We start from the raw sequence: 19,780 nt of genomic DNA, 5'->3' as shown, positions 1-19,780 counted from the left end.
GCTTCTGCTCAGCAAAGGGAACAAACAATAGGAGAAAATATTTGCAAGCTAATTATTTGACAAAGCATTACTACCTAGAATGTATCAGCAAACCAAAAACACTCAACAACAAAACAACCAATTCAGTTAAGAAATGGGCAAAAGACCAGAGTAGACAGTTCTCAAAATAAGAAATACAAATGGCCAACAAATACCTAAAAAAAGTTAAGTGTCACTGACCATCAGGAAAATTCAAATCAAAACCACAATGGAAAAAAAAAACCCAGAAAGTAACAAATAGTGGCAAAGATGTTGAGAAGGGAATTCATACACATTGTTGGCAGAAATTTAAGTAAGTGCAGACACTGTAGAAAACAGTATGGAGATTTTTTAAAAAACTAGAGTGGCCATATGACCCATCAATACCACTAGGAGATATATATATATATATATATATATATATATATATATATATATATATTGTTGGGAGCCACTGTGCTGGGTTCCCTGCATAGGCCTTTGTTTAGACTAACCTTCAACTGTGTTCCTGTAAGGAGGATTCACTAGAAAATTCCAGTTGTACAGCTCACTGATATGGTTAGCACTTGGCCATCTGGCTTCAGTGCTGTCTTTCTTATACCTTGATAAGCACGTCTGATAGCTGTAAGACCTCGTTGTAACTCCCTTTGTCAAATTGATACTGATTCCTGTGAAATTATTCCTTTGAACTATGTTGTAAGATGACCCCTGCTTGCCCTCGACTGTTACAATCCTTGCCTTGTATTATATAAACTGCCTCCTTCTCCAATAAAGTGAGACCTCAATCAGAATACTGTCTTGGTCTCCCTTCTCGTGTCTGGTTTGTCTCTCCATTCAGGTCTGCCCTCCTCATGTCCTAGTTGATTACCCTGCGGGCCGGGGCAATATATATCAAAAAAGATGTGAAATAATTATATCAGAGATTCCTGCATAGCACTTTTCACAATAGCCAAGATACAGAATCAATCAAGGTTCCCATCATCAGATGAAAGGATTAAAACAAATGTGGTATACAAAAACAAAGCTGGAGACATCACAATACCAGATTTCAAGACATACCACAGGGAAGTTATAATCAAAACAGCCTGGTACTGGCAAAAAAAAAAAAATAGACATGTAGACCAATAGAACATAAAAGAAATTGCAGAAATCAATCCATGCATCTAACCAACTTATCTTTGACAAAGGAGCTAAAATCAATCCCTGGAGCAAGGGCAGTCTCCTCAATAAATGGTGCTGGGAAAACTGGATTTCCACAGGCAGAAGTATGAAACAAGACCTCCACCTTATACCTTACACAAAAATCCTCTCAAAATAGATCAAGGACTTAAATCTATGACCTGATACCATCAAATTACTAGAGAACATTGGGAAACTCTGCAAGACATTGGCATAATCAAAAACTTATTGGAAAAGAGCCGAGGCACAGACAATCAAAGCCAAATTTGACAATTGGGATTACATCAAGCTGAGAAGCTTCTGCACTGCAAAAGAAGCACTCAGCAAAGTGAAGAGGCGACCAATAGAATGGGAGAAAATATTTGCAAACTATGAAATTGAAAAAGGATTGATATCTGGAATCTATAAAGAGCTCAAGAAACTCAACAACTACAAAACAAAAAATCCAGAAATGGGCAAAAGACTTAAATAGGTATTTTTCAAAAGAAGAAATCAAAATGGCCAACAGACACATGAAAAAATGCTCAGGTCACTAGACATCAGGAAAATGCAAATCAAAACCACAATGAGGTTTCACCTCACTCTAGTTAGAATGGCTCTCATATAGAAATCAATAAACAATAAATGCTGGCAAGGATATGGGGAAAAAGACACACTAATCCACTGTTCATAGGAATGTTAACTGGTGCATCCACTGTTGAGGACAGCATGGAGATTCCTCAGAAATCTGAATATAGACCCATTGTATGACCCAGCAATTTCACTCCTAAGGATTTACTCAAACAAAATGAAATCAGCATATGAAGGAGTTATTTTTATCTCCATGTTCACCGCATCTCAATCCACAATATTTACGATATGGAATCAACCCAAATGTCCATAAACTGGAATCAACCCAGATGTCCATAAACTGATGACCGGATAAAGATTATGATAAAGATTATAAGGGCTGGTGCTCTGGCACAGTAGGTTAATCCTCAACCTACAGTGCTGGCATCCCATATGGCATCCCTAGTCCTGGCTGTTCCACTTTCCATCCTACTCTCTGCTATGGCCTGGGAAGGCCATAGTAGTGAAGGATGGCTCAAATCTTTGGGCCCCTGCACCTGTGTAGGAGACCTGGAAGAATCTCCTGGCTTTGAATTGACACAGCTCTGACTGTTGGGACCATCTGGGGAGTGAATCAGTAGATGGAAGACCTCTCTCCCTCTCTCTCTCTCTCTCTCTCTCTCTTCCTCTCTCTCTCTCTGTCTCTTTCTGTCTCTGTCTCTCTCTCTCTCTCTCTCTCTGCCTCTCTGTAATTCTGCCTTTCAAATAAAATAAATAAATCTTAAAAAAAAGAAGTCAGTGTGGCAGCTTTCTATAAAATGTACTTTCACCAAATAACCACTGTCTTGGATACTTATCAAAAACTTACATCCATATAAAACCTGCATTTGAATGCTTATAGCAATTTTATGCATAATTGCCAATACTTGTAAGCAACCAAGATGTTGCTCAGTAGGTGACTGGACACAGAATCTGCAGTACATTTGACAATGGAATGTTACTCAGTGCTACCAAGCCAAGAAACACATGGAGGAACTTTAAAAGGCATGCTATTGAGTGGAAGAAGCTGGTTTGTAAAAGGTACATATTGGGTGAGTCCCACTATAGAACTTTCTGGAACAGGCAACATTATAGAGAGAGTGAAAAGATGAGTGGTTGTCAGGAGTTAGGGAGGAGGAAGGCCTCAACAGGCAGAACACAGAGGGTTTTCAAGGCAGTGAAACTAGCTAGCATGATACTACAGCGGGAGATGCATGTCATCTTACATTTTTCAAAGCCCACACCAAGAGTGATCCCTCATATAAACTATGGACTTCAGGTGATAATGATGTGTAAAAGTAGACTTCATTGATCATAGTAAGGGATCCATTCTGGTGGGGGTTGTTGATGTTGCAGGAGACTGTGCATATGTGCATCCAAAGGGTACATGAAACTCTCTATGCACTCTATGCTTTCTGCTTGCTTTTGTTATGTCCCCGAGACTGCTCTAAATGAAACTAATCTATCAGAAAGATAATTGTTTTATGACCTTAGATAATCCACTTAACCTCTCTAGCCTGTTTGGCACATATGAAATCACCAGAGAGAAGCAGATCATTAATAAGATGTTTTGCTTAATAATGCAATCACATATCTTATCTGAAATTGATAGGCGAGGTTAATCATAGTGAAAATTTTAAACAACTAAAAGTCAACCATTTTCAAAAGTAGAATGATACTTAGATTCCTTTCGATTCCTAAGGACAATGATTTTGATGTAATAGCTATTTTCTATGTTTATATATTTAAAAAATTTACAAAGTGTTTGAGGAAAGTACCCTTTGAAGAATGTACATCACACTGTCTTTAATTTTACAAGGATTTTCCAGAACACTGCAGGCCCTTGGACCTGATCAAGCTGATGGAACCAGATCTTGCCCACCCATTTTTACTTGAAAAGCACTGTTTTAGGTCTTTACCCAGCCCAACTGAATAATTAAATTTTAAAGAATTCCCTTTTCATTCTGTTTTCATAGATTTTTAAAATTCATCACACGTCACTTTTGCCTTCACATAGGGATTAAAGTTCCTTATGTGTATGTGTGTGTGTGATTGGCCCTGCTAATTTGTCATTGGATAGTCAATAATGTTTAATATGTCTGAAGCATCAAAGAACAAACACAGTGATTGAGGTGGTGATAAATAAGACTACATATGTCAGGGAAGCTAGACCATGATGAGCTGCAGGGCCTTTCAGTGAGAGAATTGATTTATCTTGCAAACAAAGGGAAAGATTTTAAGCAGAAAATGACTTTATCATATTTGAATAATATTCAAATGAATAGCTGTGAATTTTAAATACATGAGTGATATTTAAATAATAAATATTTAAATAACTTTGGAGTAGCTGGAGAGAAAAATGGCAGGGGACAGATAATGTGGGGAGTAGTAACTAAACAGTATGATGAGGTAAGGGGCTATACAATAATCCAAGTGTGAAATGATGGGGAAACACTATAGATTACATTTGAATAGGAGAGGTAGGTTACAGGCTCACTAGTACATAAAATTCCAACAATAAATGCAGAAAGGCTTAAAATAATGGCAGTGGGTTGGAAACAAAGAGAAACAAGAGTGATATTAGGGGGCTGACACTTTGGCCTAGTCAGTGAAGCCGCCGCCTGTGGTGCCGGCATCCCATATGGGAGCCAGTTCAGGTCCCAGCTGCTCCACTTCCCATCCAGCTCTCTGCTGTGGCCTGGGAAAACAGTGGAGGATGGCCCAAGTCCTTGGGCCCCTACCCACAAGGGAAGACCCAGAGGAGGCTCCTAGCTCCTGGCATCAGATTGGCATAGCTCTGGCCATTGTGGCTAGTTGTGGAGTGGGCTGGCAGATGGAAGACCTCTCTCTCTCTGCTTCTTCTTCTCTTTGTGTAACTCTGTCTTTCAAATAAATAAGTAAATCTTTTAAAAAAAAGAGTGATATTAAGCCAATAAGACTTGCAAGATTGGATGTGACTCTGATGGAGAAATGACTACTAAGTCTCCAACTCATCAGCTATGGTAACAGGGGTCCCACCACAGGAAGTCATCCAGGGTCATGCACACGGAAGGGCCATATGTTACTTCTTTTTTTTTAACTTTTATTTATGAATATAAATTTCCAAAGTACAGCTTATGGATTACAATGGCTTCCCCCACCCCATAACTTCCGTCCCACCCACAACCCTCCCCTTTCCCGCTCCCTCTCCCGTTCCATTCACATCAAGATTCATTTTCAATTCTCTTTATATACAGAAGATCAGTTTAGTATATACTAAGTAAAGATTTCAACAGTTTGCACCCACATAGAAACACAAGCTGAAAAATACTGTTTGAGTACTAGCTATAGCATAAAATCACAATGTACAGCATATTAAGGACAGAGATCCTACATGAGGAGTAAGTGCACAGTGACTCCTGTTGTTGACTTAACAAATTGACACTCTTGTTTATGGCATCAGTAATCACCCTAAGCTCTTGTCATGAGTTGCCAAAGCTATGGAAGCCTTTTGAGTTCACCGACTCATCATATTTAGACAAGGTCATAGTCAAAGTGGAAGATCTCTCCTCCCTTCAGAGAAAGGTACCTCCTTCTTTGACGACCTGTTCTTTCCACTGGGATCTCACTCGCGGAGATCTTTCATTTAGGTCATTTTTTTTAACAGAGTGTCTTGGCTTTCCATGCCTACAATACTCTCATGGGCTTTTCAGCTGGATCTGAATGCCTTAAGGGCTGATTCTGAGGCCAGAGTGCTGTTTAAGACATCTGCCATTCTATGAGTCTGCTGTGTATCCCGCTTCCCATGTTGGATCGTTCTTTCCCTTTTTTGTTCTATCAGTTAGTATTTTCAGACACTACTCTTGTTTATGTGATCCCTTTGATTCTTAGTCCTATCATTATGATCAATTGTGAACAGAAATTGATCAAATGGACTAGTGAGATGGCATTGGTACATGCTACCTTGATGGGATTAAATTGGAATCCCCTGGTATGTTTCCAACTCTACCGTTTGGGGCAAGTCAGCTCGAGCATGTCCCAAATTGTACATCTCTTCTCTCTCTTATTCCCACTTTTATATTTAACAGGGATCACTTTTCAGTTAAGTTCCAACACTTAAGAATAACTGTGTATTAATTACAGAATTCAACCAATAGTATTAAGTAGAACAGAAAAAAATACTAAGAGGGATAACGTATTAAGTTGTTCATCAACAGTCAGGGCAAGGGCTGGTCAAGTCACCATTTCTCATAGTGTCCATTTCACTTTAACAGGTTTCCTTTTTGGTGCTCAGTTAGTTGTCACTGATCAGGGAGAACATATGATATTTGTCCCTTTGGGACTGGCTTATTTCACTCAGCATAATGTTTTCCAGATTCCTCCATTTTGTTGCAAATGACCGGATTTCATTGTTTTTGACTGCTGTATAGTATTCTATAGAGTACATATCCCATAATTTCTTTATCCAGTCTACTGTTGATGGGCATTTAGGTTGATTCCAGGTCTTAGCTATTGTGAATTGAGCAGCAATAAACATTAAGGTGCAGACAGCTTTTTTGTGTGCCAATTTAATTTCCTTTGGGTAAATTCCAAGGAGTGGGATGGCTGGGTTGTATGGTAGGGTTATGTTCAGGTTTCTGAGGAATCTCCAGACTGACTTCCATAGTGGCTTAACCAGTTTGCATTCCCACCAAAAGTGGGTTAGTGTCCCTTTTCCCCACATCCTCACCAGCATCTGTTGTTGGTGGATTTCTGAATGTGAGCCATTCTAAACGGGGTGAGGTGAAACCTCATTGTGGTTTTGATTTGCATTTCCCTGATTGCTAGTGATCTTGAACATTTTTTCATGTGCCTGTTGTCCATTTGGATTTCCTCTTTTGAAAAATGTCTATTGAGGTCCTTGGCCCATCTCTTAAGTGGGTTGTTTGTTTTGTTGTTGTGGAGTTTCTTGATCTCTTTGTAGATTCTGGTTATCAACCCTTTATCTGTAGCATAGTTTGCAAATATTTTTTCCCATTCTGTTGGTTGCCTCTTCACTTTCCTGAGTTTTTCTTTTGCAGTACAGAAACTTCTCAATTTGATGCAATCCCAATAGTTAATTTTGGCTTTGACTGCCTGGGCCTCCAGGGTCTTTTCCAGGAAGTCTTTGCTGGTACCAATATCTTGCAGGGTTTCTCCAATGTTCTCTAATAATTTGATGGTGCCAGGTCATAGATTTAGGTCTTTAATCCATGTTGAGTGGGTTTTTGTGTAAGGTGTAAGGTAGGGGTCTTGCTTCATACTTCTGCAAGTAGAAATCCAGTTTTCCCAGCTCCATTTAGGATGCTGGCCATGGGTTTTTCATAAATTGCTTTGATTATATTGAGTAATGTTCCTTCTATACCCAATTTGCTTAGAGTTTTCATCATGAAAGGGTGTTGAATTTTATCGAATGCTTTCTCTGCATCTATTGAGATAATCATATGGTTTTCCTTCTGCAGTTTGTTGATGTGGTGTATCACATTGATTGATTTGCGAACATTGAACCATCCCTGCATACCAGAGATAAATCCCACTTGGTCTGGGTGGATGATTTTTCTGATGTGTTGTATTCTATTGGCGAGAATTTTATTGAGGATTTTTGTGTCTATGTTCATCAGGGATATTGGTCTGTAATTTTCTTTCAATGCTACATCTTTCTCTGGCTTAGGGATTAAGGTGATGCTGGCTTCATAGAAAGAATTTGGGAGGATTCCATCTTTTTCGATTGTTCTGAATAGTTTGAGAAGAATTGGAGTTAGTTCTTCTTTAAATGTCTGGTAGAATTCAGCAGTGAATCCATCTGGTTCTGGGCTTTTCTTTGTTGGGAGGGCCTTTATTACTGTTTCAATTTCTGTGTCAGTTATGGGTTTGTTTAGGTTTTCTATGTCTTCCTGGCTCCATTTAGGTAGGTTGTATGTGTTCAAGAATCTGTGCATTTCTGATAGATTTCCCTGTTTGCTGGCATACAAGTCCTTGTAGTAATTTCTGATGATTCTTTTTATTTCTGTGGTGTCTGTTGTTACATTTCCTTTTTCATCTCTGATTTTACTGATTTGGGTCTTTCCTCTTCTTTTTTTAGTTATTTGGGCCAATGGTGTGTCGATTTTATTCATTTTTTCAAAAAATCAGCACTTCACTTGGCTGATTTTTTGTAATTTTTCTTTATTCAATCCTGTTGATTTCTTCTCTGATTTTAATTATTTCTCTTCTCCTACTAGATTTGGGTCTGGTTTGCTGCAGTTTTTCTAGATCCTTGAGATGCTTTGAAAGCTCATTTATTTGGTGCCTTTCCAATTTCTTGATGTAGGCACCTATTGCTATAAACTTTCCTCTCAACACTGCTTTTACCGTATCCCATAAGTTTTGGTATGTTGTGCTGTTATCCTCATTTACTTCCAGAAAGTTTTTGATTTCTTTTTTGATTTCTTCTGTGACCCAGTGTTCATTCAGGAGCATGTTGTTCAATCTCCATGTGTTTGCATACTCTCTAGGGGTTCCTGCATTGCTAATTTCCACCTTCATTCCACTGTGGTCTGAGAAGCTGCATGGTATGATTCTAATTCTTTTGAATTTGCTGAGATTTGCTTTATGGCCTAGTATGTGGTCAATCCTAGAGAAGGTTCCATGCACTGCTGAAAAGAATGTAAAATCTTTAGATGTAGGATTGAAAGTTCTGTAGATATCTGTTAGATCCATTTGGGCAATAGTATCGATTAAATCTGTTGTTTCCTTGTTGATCTTCTGTCCCGATGAGCTGTCTATTTCTGAGAGTGGAGTATTAAAGTCCCCCAGTACTATTGTATTGGAGTCTAAGTCTCCCTTTAAGTCCCTTAACATACCTTTTAAATAAACTGGTGCCCTGTAATTAGGTGCATATACATTTATAATAGTTACATCTTCCTGTTGAATTGAACCCTTAATCATTATATAGTGTCCCTCTTTGTCTCTCTTAACAGTTTTTGTGTTAAAGTTTATTTTGTCTGATATTAATATGGCTACACCTGCCTTTTTTTTTTTTTGGTTTCTGTTGGCATGGATATCTTTTTCCAACCTTTCACTTTCAGTCTGCATGCATCTTTGTTGGAAAGATGTGTTTCCTGTAGGTAGCAAACAGATGGGTTTTGTTCCTTAATCCATTCAGCCAGTTTGTGCCTTTTAACTGGAGAGTTAAGTCCATTAATGTTCAATGTGACTATTGATAAGTAGTGACTTTGCTCTGCCATTTTCCCAAAGATATTTTCTAGTATATGCTTTGAGCTTCCTATGATCTGGGGTTGGGAAATGACCAACTCATCAGCCTAGAGAAGATGACTGGTGTCCTTAAATGGATGAGGTCATGGAGAGAGAGGGAACAAAGTGAAGAAAGACAGAAGTCAAGGGCTGACCTATGAATAATAAATATAACCATAACCATAGTACTAAATATAATCATATGTCTGAATAATCAACTGTAACCAGAAAAACAGAGAAAATCATTGAAAGAAGGGAGTCATACCTCTTATAGCTGGTTAGGAGCAGTGATGTATTTAAAAACTTCTTTATTTTAGAGGCAGAAAAAAAGAGAAAGAGAGAGAGAAAAAGAGACAAAGAGAGAGAGAGAGAGAGAGCGCCCTCCCAATTCACTGTTCCCAATTCACAACAGTCATGGATGGCTATACTGAAGCTGGGACTAGGAATCCTAACCACTGGAGCCATTAGCTACTGTGCTCCCAGGGTATAGCAATGGATTTAAAGTGAGACTGTCTGCGTTCATTTACAAAAAGTGACACCGCATGCTTTAGCTTAGGTTTTTAGAGCTACAACATCTTTAACTGAATTATGAGAGTAGCAATAGTACCAGACTCACAAGGCTGTGGTGAGAGTTAAATAAAATGATCTGAGGAAGAGTCTCACCGCAGGACTTGGCACAGGAGAGAAGTCAGTGGTTCTCAGCTATTATTTATTTAATATTAGCCTTATTTCAAGTGCAGTCCATCAAGGAGAAATAGATACAGAAAAGATCACAAAGGAAAAAAACATTTAAAAATGTAGTCAGCCATGCCAGATACTGGAAGGGCTAATCAAGGAAAAGTCTCCATTGAACTTAGGAACAAAGAAGTCATTCAGAAGCTGAACAAGGGCGTTCTCAATACACCAGTGCTGTTAGGAAGCGCTGCTTCTGATAATTTTGTTTTAGGACTTTGTCAATTTGAAAACTGAAACTCGGTATATCTGGTCTCACTATCAGTAAACACCTAAACTATTCCCTAACAGAAAACAATTGTGAACATGTTTTCTTCCTTCCCATCTATTCCTTGGTCTCTGTCCATAACCCTGGTTTGTGCTGATAGTACTGTGATTCATGGAAAAGCTGGTTATGGAACCCAGGACTCTGAAACGCCCAGACCCTCTGTTAAGAGAGGAAATCTTGGGCTTGACAATATCTAACCAGCTTCCTCTTGGTAAACAACAAACATGCCAGGCATAGCTTCACACAGGGTATGGCCCTGTGTTCCTTACTGCAGAAGTTTCTGTGACCAACATTAAGGGGACAACAGAGACTAGTACAAAGTTCCACTTGACATCAAGACCCCAATTCTAAACATATGGGGTCCCCAGTGGGACAGTGAGGGGGCCTTCACTCCACATTTGTTAAACACAAGACACTGGGTGCGGCCAAAGGAAATTGAAAGTTGGTTATGAGTTCTGTCTTCAAGGAGCACATGTCCTGTTGGGGAAAGCCATGTGGGTACCTGAGTAACAGTTACACCGGGTAGAACTTTTAGAACTTTTCAAGTGGTGGGAAGGAAAAGAGGTACAAGCTGGTTGTAGAATTTCGCAGTAAGACAGGACAGTTCTGACCAAGAGTTCATAGAAGCATCAGCGTGTGGGATGTGCCTTGAAAGACAGGTGCAGTGCAGACAGGAAGACAAGTCTGGAAATGATTTTGGAAAGAAGAGCATTATGTGTCGAGACAATCAGCAAGTTTTCACAATCAGCAAGTAAGCTTCAAGGCATGTGCACAGGTCCTGTGAGTAGCTGGAAAATGTGAACTTACTGTCTCTGGCAGTAAGGAGCTTCTGAAAGCTTTTGTGGCACAACGTGAGATATTCACAGACCAACAAGTAGCTAGGATTTGCATATTGGGAGTGAGGAATATGCAGACTCGGGAATCTGGTGATACTGAAGCACAGATTAAAATACACAGGTGGGGCTGGCATTGTGATGCAGTGAGCTAAGCTGCTGCCTCTGATGCCAGCGTCCCATATGATTGTGCCAGTGTGAGTCCTGGCTGTTCTGCTCTGCTTTGGACCTGGCTCCCTGCTAATGCACCTGGTAAAGCAGTGGAAGATGGTCCAAGTGCTTGGTCATCTGCCATTCATGTAGGAGACCAGGATGGAGTTCCAGGCTCCTGGCTTTGGCCTAGACCAAGCCCAGCCATTGCACAAACAGGTGGAAGGCCTCTCTCTCCTCTCTCATCTTTCTCTCTCTCTCTCTCTCTCCCTTTCAAATAATTAATTAAATCTTTTTGAGAACAAGGAAATACATGACAGTAGTAGGGTAGAGAAATGGTTATAATAACACAACATACATCTGCGTGAGCAGGGCTGAAATAGAAAATGGAATCAGTAATTGAAACAGAAAAAATATAGTCAGAACAAAAGGAAAGAAAATCAGACATTGGTGACATTAAGAAAGGATTTCTAAAAAGAACACAAGAAAAAATAATATTTAATGTTATAGTTGGGTGTTTCACTTCCAGTTTCTCATTCATTCACTCTATCATTTCTCTGGAATAAATTTTACTGTTTCCTAAAGATTTAGAAACAGCAGCTCTGAATTTTTTTTCAAGATTTATTTTATTTATTTGAAAGGCAGAAATACAGAGAGAAGGAGAGAGAGAGAGAGAGAGAGAGAGAGAGAGAGAGATGAGAGAGAGAAAGATCTACCATCTACTAGTTCAGTCCCTAAATGGCCTCAATGGCCAGGGCTGGGTCAGGCAGAAATCAGGATGCAGGAGCATCCCACACAGGTGCAGGGGTCCAAGCACTTGGGCCATCCTCCGTTACTCTCCCAGGTGCATTAGCTGGGAGCTGGATTGGAAGTGGAACAGGCAGGACTCAAACTGGCACCCATGTGGGATGCCAGCACTATAGGCAGATACCCAACCCTCTATATCACAGCTCCAGCCCCAAGACTCTGAATTTTAAGCCACTTGTTGACAGGCCACAGAGCTAATAAATACAGACAAAGATTCACACCAAGCAGTCCTAAGGCAGCAGTGTGGAGATCTGGACTGTAAGGATGTTAGCACACAGGCAGGATAGCATTTGGAATGTCCTTCCACTCCATAAATCTTGGGCTGCTCTGATGTTTCAATGAGTGTGTTGGACTGTATCTATAATGGCCCTTTTGTTTCTAATATTTTATGCTCTAATGGTTAGCTAATAGACTGTAAGTTATTGAGAGAGCACAGAAGGAATATATGAAAACCATGACTGGCATAAAAATATAACTGAGTCATATTTTTATGTGGGACAGAAAAGAGGAACAAGAGGGTGCTTTAAAAGACAAATTCTGAGAAGTTGCATTTGGAATGCGTGAGAAATCGACCGTTGCGATGGGTGGGTATTGGACTGAGGGACAATGCCTCACTGAGAAAGGCTCCTAGGGGTCTCCCTATGAAGCATAAAGCAGCCGAGATGCTTTGGGCACACAATCCTCGAAACCGAAACCTCCCTGGGAACTGCTGCGTAAGTTATCGCGGCACTTCCTGTGTTAGCTGTTGCATTATCGTAGACAAAAGAAGGAAGAAGAGATGTGTATAGATAAGTCATTCTCCAGATAAATTTGTTTGCAATCAGATGACCTAAGTTCAAGGTCCACTGGGCAAAATTGTGATCATTATTCAAGTGAGTTCAAATTGTGCTGTCTGGCACCTTGGACATCCAGCCTGGCAGAATGAACAGAGCTAGGACTTGGACATAAAAATGCCTTAGCTCCAGTCCTCAGTCTACAATAACTAGTGAAGTGGTTCTGCATAGGGTTACTCAGGGATGTATGCCTGAGTTTCCTGATTGCTAAAGTGAGGCTGGTAGTCATCTGCTTCCTATAGAACATCACACACCTTCATGGTAGCTTCTCAAAATTGTTTGATAAAAGTTAGAAAGGAGGCTTAAAAGACCCCTTTGGGCTATTTTCACATTCATCAGCATCCACTATCTCAGTTGCTGGACTTAAAAACACACATCCTCTTTTAAATGATCAATGATTTCAAAAAATCAGTAAATGTTATTTATTAAAACACATAAAAATAATAACAACCTTAAACTATGTTGTTGGAGCTATACACAACCCCATCTGTGGTCTGACATGCCTTCACTTACTCCTTCCCTCCATGCTCTCCATCAATCACGAAATAACTGTCTGCATGCAAATCCCTCCTTTTGCAGCACCTTGGCCTTATGTTTTTTTTTAACTTTTATTTAATAAATATAAATTTCAAAAGTACAACTTTTGGATTATAGCAGCTTTTCCCCAAAAAACCTCCCTCCTACCTGCAACCATCCCATCTCCCATTCCCTCTCTCATCCCATTCTTCATCAAGATTCATTTTCAATTATCTTTATATACAGAAGATCTGCTTAGTATATACTAAGTAAAGATTTCAACAGTTTGCACCGACACAGATAGAGTACTGTTTGAGTAGCAGTTTTACTTTTAATTCTCATAGTACAACACGTTAAGGGCAGAGATCCTACATGGGGAGCAAGTCTATAGAGACTCCAGTTGTTGATTTAACAATTGATACTCTTATTTATGACGTCAGTAATCACCCGAGGCTCCTGTCATGAGCTGCCAAGGCCATGGAAGCCTCCTGAGTTCACAAACTCTGACCTTATTTAGACGAGGTCATAGTCAAAGTGGAAGTTCTCTCCTCCCTTCAGAGAAAGGTACCTCCTTCTTTGATTTGATCTTATGTTTAAAACACATCCCAGGTCAGTGTCCTATGAAGGTTCAGATGCAGTCACCTATGGCAAAGGATTGGCTCATCTCCCCTTTTCCAAAGTGGATCAAACGTGTCTCTGGTTTCAAACTAATCTTCTCATATTTCACTTGTAAAAAAGGAAAGAATAATTTTTTTTAGCTGGTTTGTTTACCTGGTTTTCATCATGAATTTTTCACTGTTTACTCAGCCTTGTCTCAGAGAAAGTCCACGGGAGCTGGAATTCAACCTCAGGGCAAGGTTCTCCCCGTGTTGAGACACTGCACAAACAGCTGCAACCAAAGCAGGTGGTTTTGAGGCTCCCTGAGCCTGGGCCTCTGATCCATTTGGAGAAATCGCTTCTTAAGCGATAGGTGCAGTGCTATCCTGCGAGGAAACCATGGAGCCCCAAAGACAGAGGGTGAAGACAACACTGCCATTGTACTTAGGAAGGTACCACATTTCTGAAGACTGTGGCTTTCTTCTTCCAAACCCTCTGGTAAGGAGAGAGGCTGGGGGCCAGGTCATGGTTGGCTTCTTGAGATGCCATTTGGCTTGTTGTTTGGTTTCAATTCTATGTTATTTACAGAGATGTGATACAAGTACCGAGTCATTAACCCCAGAAAGATGTTAGAAGTAACATACAGTGTTGCAGTCAACAAATGAGAAGCAACAGCTACAGCAAAGGAGCATTCAAAGAGAATGCTTTAGTCAAGTTTCTTTGACATATTGTCAGCCAGACCTGGAAGATTATAAGAAAACCTGCAGCGATAAAGAAAAAGATTCTGAACTTTGAGAGAGATTAAAAACAAACAGAGCCTCAGCAAAAGTAGCATGGCTCCTTCAAAGGATGTTCTACGTGGAAGGTGGAGTTTCTACATGCCATTGTCAATCCTTGCAATGGGCATGTGTTTGTAATATAAATCCCTCTAGGGAGCTTACTCCTCCATCATTGGAGATCACCACTCCTAACGTTTTGACTTGCTGCTAGGAAAAGAGAAAGAGACCATGAAGGAATGTTGAGTGTTTTAAGGCTAGTCGTGGAGGTTAGATTGTCTCAGCAGTTTCTGAAAAAGAGGTTGGAGACTTTGAGAACCAACAATACCTATTTTTAAATCTATCTGGGCTCAATCTGTAATGCAGTTCTCAGCTAATCCTTAGCAACACTGTTTTTCTCACTACATGTGGTCTGAGGCCTGAACACTGACATTATTAGAGACTATACAAGCCATCTAGTTCTTCAAAATGTTATTTTTTTTTTTACATCTGGGCTGGCTGAAGTCCAGAGGAAGTGACTAGCTCCAAGACATAACAGTGACAAAAGCAGAACTAAGAGTGAGAGCCCTCAGCATCTTTTTTCTATTACATCGTAAATGAGGACCAAGACCACTCTGTGTAAAAAATCAGGGATCTGAAGTGGCTGTGTTTGTAGTAATGTCTTTGAACCTCTATCTTCCTTGCCCACTTACCTATGACTAAAGAATGACCTGGAAATCAATAAGCTTTCACTGAATACCTGTTCTGATGGTTGCTTACTTCGGAGGGTACCCGGAGGAATATAAATGAAGATAAGAACTACTCACTGCTCTCAAATATTTCTCCTAGAGAGCTATTAGTGCTGAGACCAAGTCACAGCTCAGCAAGTAACTTGACCATTAGAAGTAGTGACCACTGGGTGTTGTTCAGAAATGGGTTGTAGTCCAGACAATGAGCCATGTTCTCTGAGATGCACCATGTGTTGTGCTAAACTAGGAAAGTCTTGGGCATATCAGAAGGAGTCCATGCCTAATTTGCACTTTCTAGCTCCTTTGACCTTGAGTAAATTCCAAGCATTGCCAGGTCCTTAGTTTTTGCATTTGTTAGACGAGATTTGATGCCAGTCCCATGAGACTGCTGTGGAATGTTAATGAGAAAGCACTTTGAAAAAGCCAATAAAAGAAGTAAGAGCTCATACTCCTGTCCCTCAGCCTAGCCCTTATTAAAATCTCCCTTCTGTGTCTCGGGAGAATTCCTATCCTCCCTACTGCCCAAGCTAGAAAGGGCCTATTGGTCAGCACGTTCTTGCTGCTCTGAGATATGCAGGCTGAGCTCAGGAGAAGCAGCATTGCAAAGCAGGTTAACCTTGGGTGGTACCACAGCAGCAGAGTTCCCTTCTTTGCTGTTCCCTTTCATCATTACAGGAAGCCCAAAAGAAAGGCGCCATGCCTCCTTACAGGATTTTGTGATCTTCGGGGCCAGAAATCTGTGGTTCCGCTGGTAGAGACCCCTTAGAAGACATTGTCATTCCTGAGCTTATGGAAAAAAAAAGTTCCCAGGCAAACTGGTCTTGTTCTGTCATAGTCATAATGTGAGACATCTCCAAATGTCATTTTCTGTTTTGGTTTTTTTTTTTTTTCTTTTGTGGAGTGACGATTTTAAACCTCTCTTTTCTGGGAGGCTGTAGGGGAAGCATGCTGTCACCAGTATGCACCACACTCAGGAAAGACTTAGTTACTACATCACCAGATGTCAGCACAGCCACCCATCAATCAAACTAGGGAAAGAGCCGGAGGCTGCTCCAGGGCTCAGCCAGGTTTGGCTTGGCTTTAGTTCCAGGGACAAGTGCTGGGAGGGCTGCTCCTTCATAGCCACGGACCTCAGCGAATTTCTCCCAGCATCTCTAGGTGATGTTTTTTGGTCTCTTACTCTATAGAGTTCCTTGCAAGTCCTTCTTAAAAAAATTGTGGTCAAGCTAATGAAGAAGAAAATGTGCTGGCTTTGGGGTAGGAGATTGAATGGGTTTCAGATGAATCATTTCCACATTTCAATGTGCAAAATGCATGCCTCAGAGACCCATACGTACAAATGTATCACAAGAATCCTTTGCTGGATCACGCGTCCTGAGTGTGTGTGTGTGTGTGTGTGTGAAGGGACATACTGTCTCCTTAGACATAAAGAACACAAGGAAATTATTTTCGCAAGAAAGGAGCAAGCAAGTTAGATTAAAACAGGAGACCTCCATGCCAGGCTCTGGTAAATGAAGTAATGCAACTGGTATTTAAATGGTTTCCTCACAGGGTGATTTGGAGCATAGGAGGGACTTCTGAGAAAGCTGGTGCCGGAGCCCATGCAGGTAACTCAGAAGTTCTAGCTTAACTCGCATCGCTACTGCAGAGCGGGGCAGGGGAGGACAGAGCAGGGGCTAGCAACAAGGCACAGGTGAGCCACGAGGGGCTACACTCCGGAGTCCAGCTGTGCAAGTAGAGGTGCCCTGAGCAGGGATTGGAAGGACTTTAAATGCAGATGTAAAGGAAAGGAGACATTCTTTACGTACCATCAGGGCCAAGGAAAGAGCAGGTTCAGATAAAATGGTCATAGGGATGTTGGGAACTGTATTCTTTCTGCAATCCAACAACCACTCAGGAAAAACACTTCTATGGGTATACTCCACCAGACCTAGACAAAGCATTAGATGAAAGTGGAGGGCTCCAGCTGGTGAGAAAGAAAAATAAAAAATCCATTGTTGTGGCAGGTGATGGCTTCCAGACCTCTGGGATGGTAGGAAGAGGTTCAGTCACTTCCCTGAAAAGTTCCCTGGCCTCTGTGAGACTAGGACTGGGATAGAGAAAAAGATGCCAGAATTTGTAAGAGGTCCAGGTCATTCAATTTGTGCTTGGAAGTGGAGAACGTAGGGCATGAAATACAGACTTTGTTGCCAGTATTAAGGGAAAACCAAGAAAGGCGGGCAAAGAGGAAATGGACAGACAGGGATAAGGAAGCTGGCATTTTGAACAATGGAGCAAACTAAAAGTTGTCTCAACTAGACCATCTGAACTGTAAAGACACTTAAGAGAGACAGGGAAGAGGCGAGCTAACATAGGGTGAAAACACCAGGCTCAGGAAAATATCTCACAGATACTGTCAGTCAACCCAAGACTCAGACGAGTCTTTGTGGGTACTTCAAAAAGTTTGCCAAAAATGGAATTAACTCTATGCAAAAAAAAAAAAAAGAAAGAAAGAAAGAAATCCATGCATACAAAAGGATGTCAAAAAGCTCATGAGAATGCATATTATGAAAAACCATGCATGGATTTCAATTTTCTTTTGTATCAAAGTGAGCTTAACTTTTAATTTTTCCCCACAAACTTTTTGAAGTATTGTGATGTTAATTCCACTGAGAAGCCATAATAAATTACCATAAGTTCAATGAGCTAAAAGAACACAAATTAATTCTCTTAGTGTTTTGGAGATCAAAAGTCTGAAATCAGTGTTTTCAAAGGTCTGCACTGCTCCCAAAGATTATAGGGGAGAATCTTTCCCTACCTCTTCCATCTTTTTTCTTTTTTAAGATTTGTTTATTTGTTTGGTTATTTAAAAGGCAGAATGACAGAGAGAAAGGGAGTGACAGAGAGATGGTCCATCTGCAGATTCACTCCCCAAATGTCTGCCAACAGCCAAGTCTGGGCCAGGCTGAAGCCAGGAGCCAGGATTTCCATTCAGGTCTTCCACGTAGGTGGTGGAGACTCAAGCACCTGGGCCATCATCTATCTGCTGCCTTCTCAAGTGCATCATCAGGAAGCTGATGGACAGTAGAGTGTCAGGGGCTCCAACTAGCCCTCTCCTATAGGATGTGCTCATTGCAAACGAGGGCTTAACCTGCTGAACCACCATACAGACCCCATGCTACTTCCATCTTCCGGGGGATCCAGGAGTTTGCAGGCACTGGCAGCATCACTCCACTATCTGCCTGCATCTTCACATGGCCTTGTCTGTGGCTATGTCTCTCCTCCCTCTGTCTGTGTCCTCTTTTATAAGGATACCTGTCGCTGGATTTTAGACCCATGATGTTTCGTCAGCTAAACTCTTTTTCCAAATGAGGTCACATTCAGTTTCCAAGTTGACATGTCTTTTTGTTGTTGGTGGTGGTGGTGGAGGAACAAGGATGGAGGGAGCATCAATCAATCCATTACAGGCAGTGTGCAGAAAAGAAAGAGTCAGAGGGATGGAGGGACCTCAGCAACTATAACTAAAGTGTTGTCTTGCCATGACATTTGCCAACCTGACATTACAGGCGTGAGACGTAAAAAGAATGGAAAGTAAGAATGTAAAATACAAAGTGGTCAGGAAAACTATACACAGAGATAGTTGCACAATTGCCTTGGTTAGTGCTATTATTTCAAGGATTATTCTTGAGGTTATGTTTCTGCATAAGATGAATTAGATGCCTTCCATCATCTTCTGTGCTCTGGGACAGATTATACACCAGGTAAGAAACTCATCATATGCACTAGAGGTATTTTTTTAAAAATATGTTTATTCATTTATTTGAAAGGCAGAGTAACAGAGAGGGAGAGATGGAGGGATCTTCCATCTGCTGGTTCACTCCCCAGTTGGCTACAACCACCATAGCTGTGCCAATCTGAAGCCAGGAGCCAGGTGCTTCTCCCAAGTCTTCCCATGCAGGTACAGGGGCCCAAAGACTTGGACCATCTTCTACTGCTTTCCCAGGCCATAGCAGAGAGCTGGAATGGAAGTGGAGCAGCTGGGTCTTGAACCGGCGCCCATATGGAATGCCAGCGCTTCAGGCCAGTGCCGGCCCCACAAACCATTCATTTGATAATGAATGGTTCAAACCTGTTTACCTTGCCTCAAGCTTTTATTTATTTATTTTTACTTTTCTACACCAGTTTTAGTTAAAACACATGAGTCTTCCTAATAATTCAAATAATGTGAAACACAAATCAGTGACTAACACAAGGGCTTTAAGTATGACACAAATTTTGTTTTTAAAAAAAGAAAGAGGTAATATACAAAAAAAAAAAAAAGGGATGTGGAATCTATAAGTTGATTCTAAAAATGAAATGAGTAGAAAATCTGTGGTGAAACCGGAACATTCCAGCCCTGTGTTGGAGAAGGGCTGTCACACCGTGTTCGGTCAGCTGAGGATGGATTGGTAGAGGTGTGTCTATACATAAATTCCAAGTCCTTTTTGCTTGTGTGGAATCATCCAGCTCTTCCCAAGACTGAATGTGAGTCCTGTGGCTTTCTTCC

At 40.8% G+C, this 19,780-nt stretch overlaps 1 protein-coding gene across 3 annotated transcripts in view; it reads left to right on the top strand.

Moving 5' to 3' along the window:
* Positions 1-14,027: 14,027 nt before the first annotated feature.
* The window catches only part of IDO2 (indoleamine 2,3-dioxygenase 2), a 65,120-nt gene continuing 59,367 nt past the window's right edge, over positions 14,028-19,780 (top strand). For all 3 annotated transcript variants that reach the window (XM_062212972.1, XM_062212971.1, XM_062212970.1), the window contains exon 1: positions 14,028-14,249. In XM_062212972.1, coding sequence (XP_062068956.1) covers positions 14,151-14,249 — 99 coding nt within the window. In that variant the 5' untranslated portion in view covers positions 14,028-14,150. The remainder of the gene's footprint in view (positions 14,250-19,780) is intronic.

The sequence above is a fragment of the Lepus europaeus genome, chromosome 16 (genome assembly GCF_033115175.1).
Source record: "Lepus europaeus isolate LE1 chromosome 16, mLepTim1.pri, whole genome shotgun sequence".
NCBI classification, from domain to species: Eukaryota; Metazoa; Chordata; class Mammalia; order Lagomorpha; family Leporidae; genus Lepus; species Lepus europaeus.
This window is presented reverse-complemented; position numbering and strand designations above follow the sequence as displayed.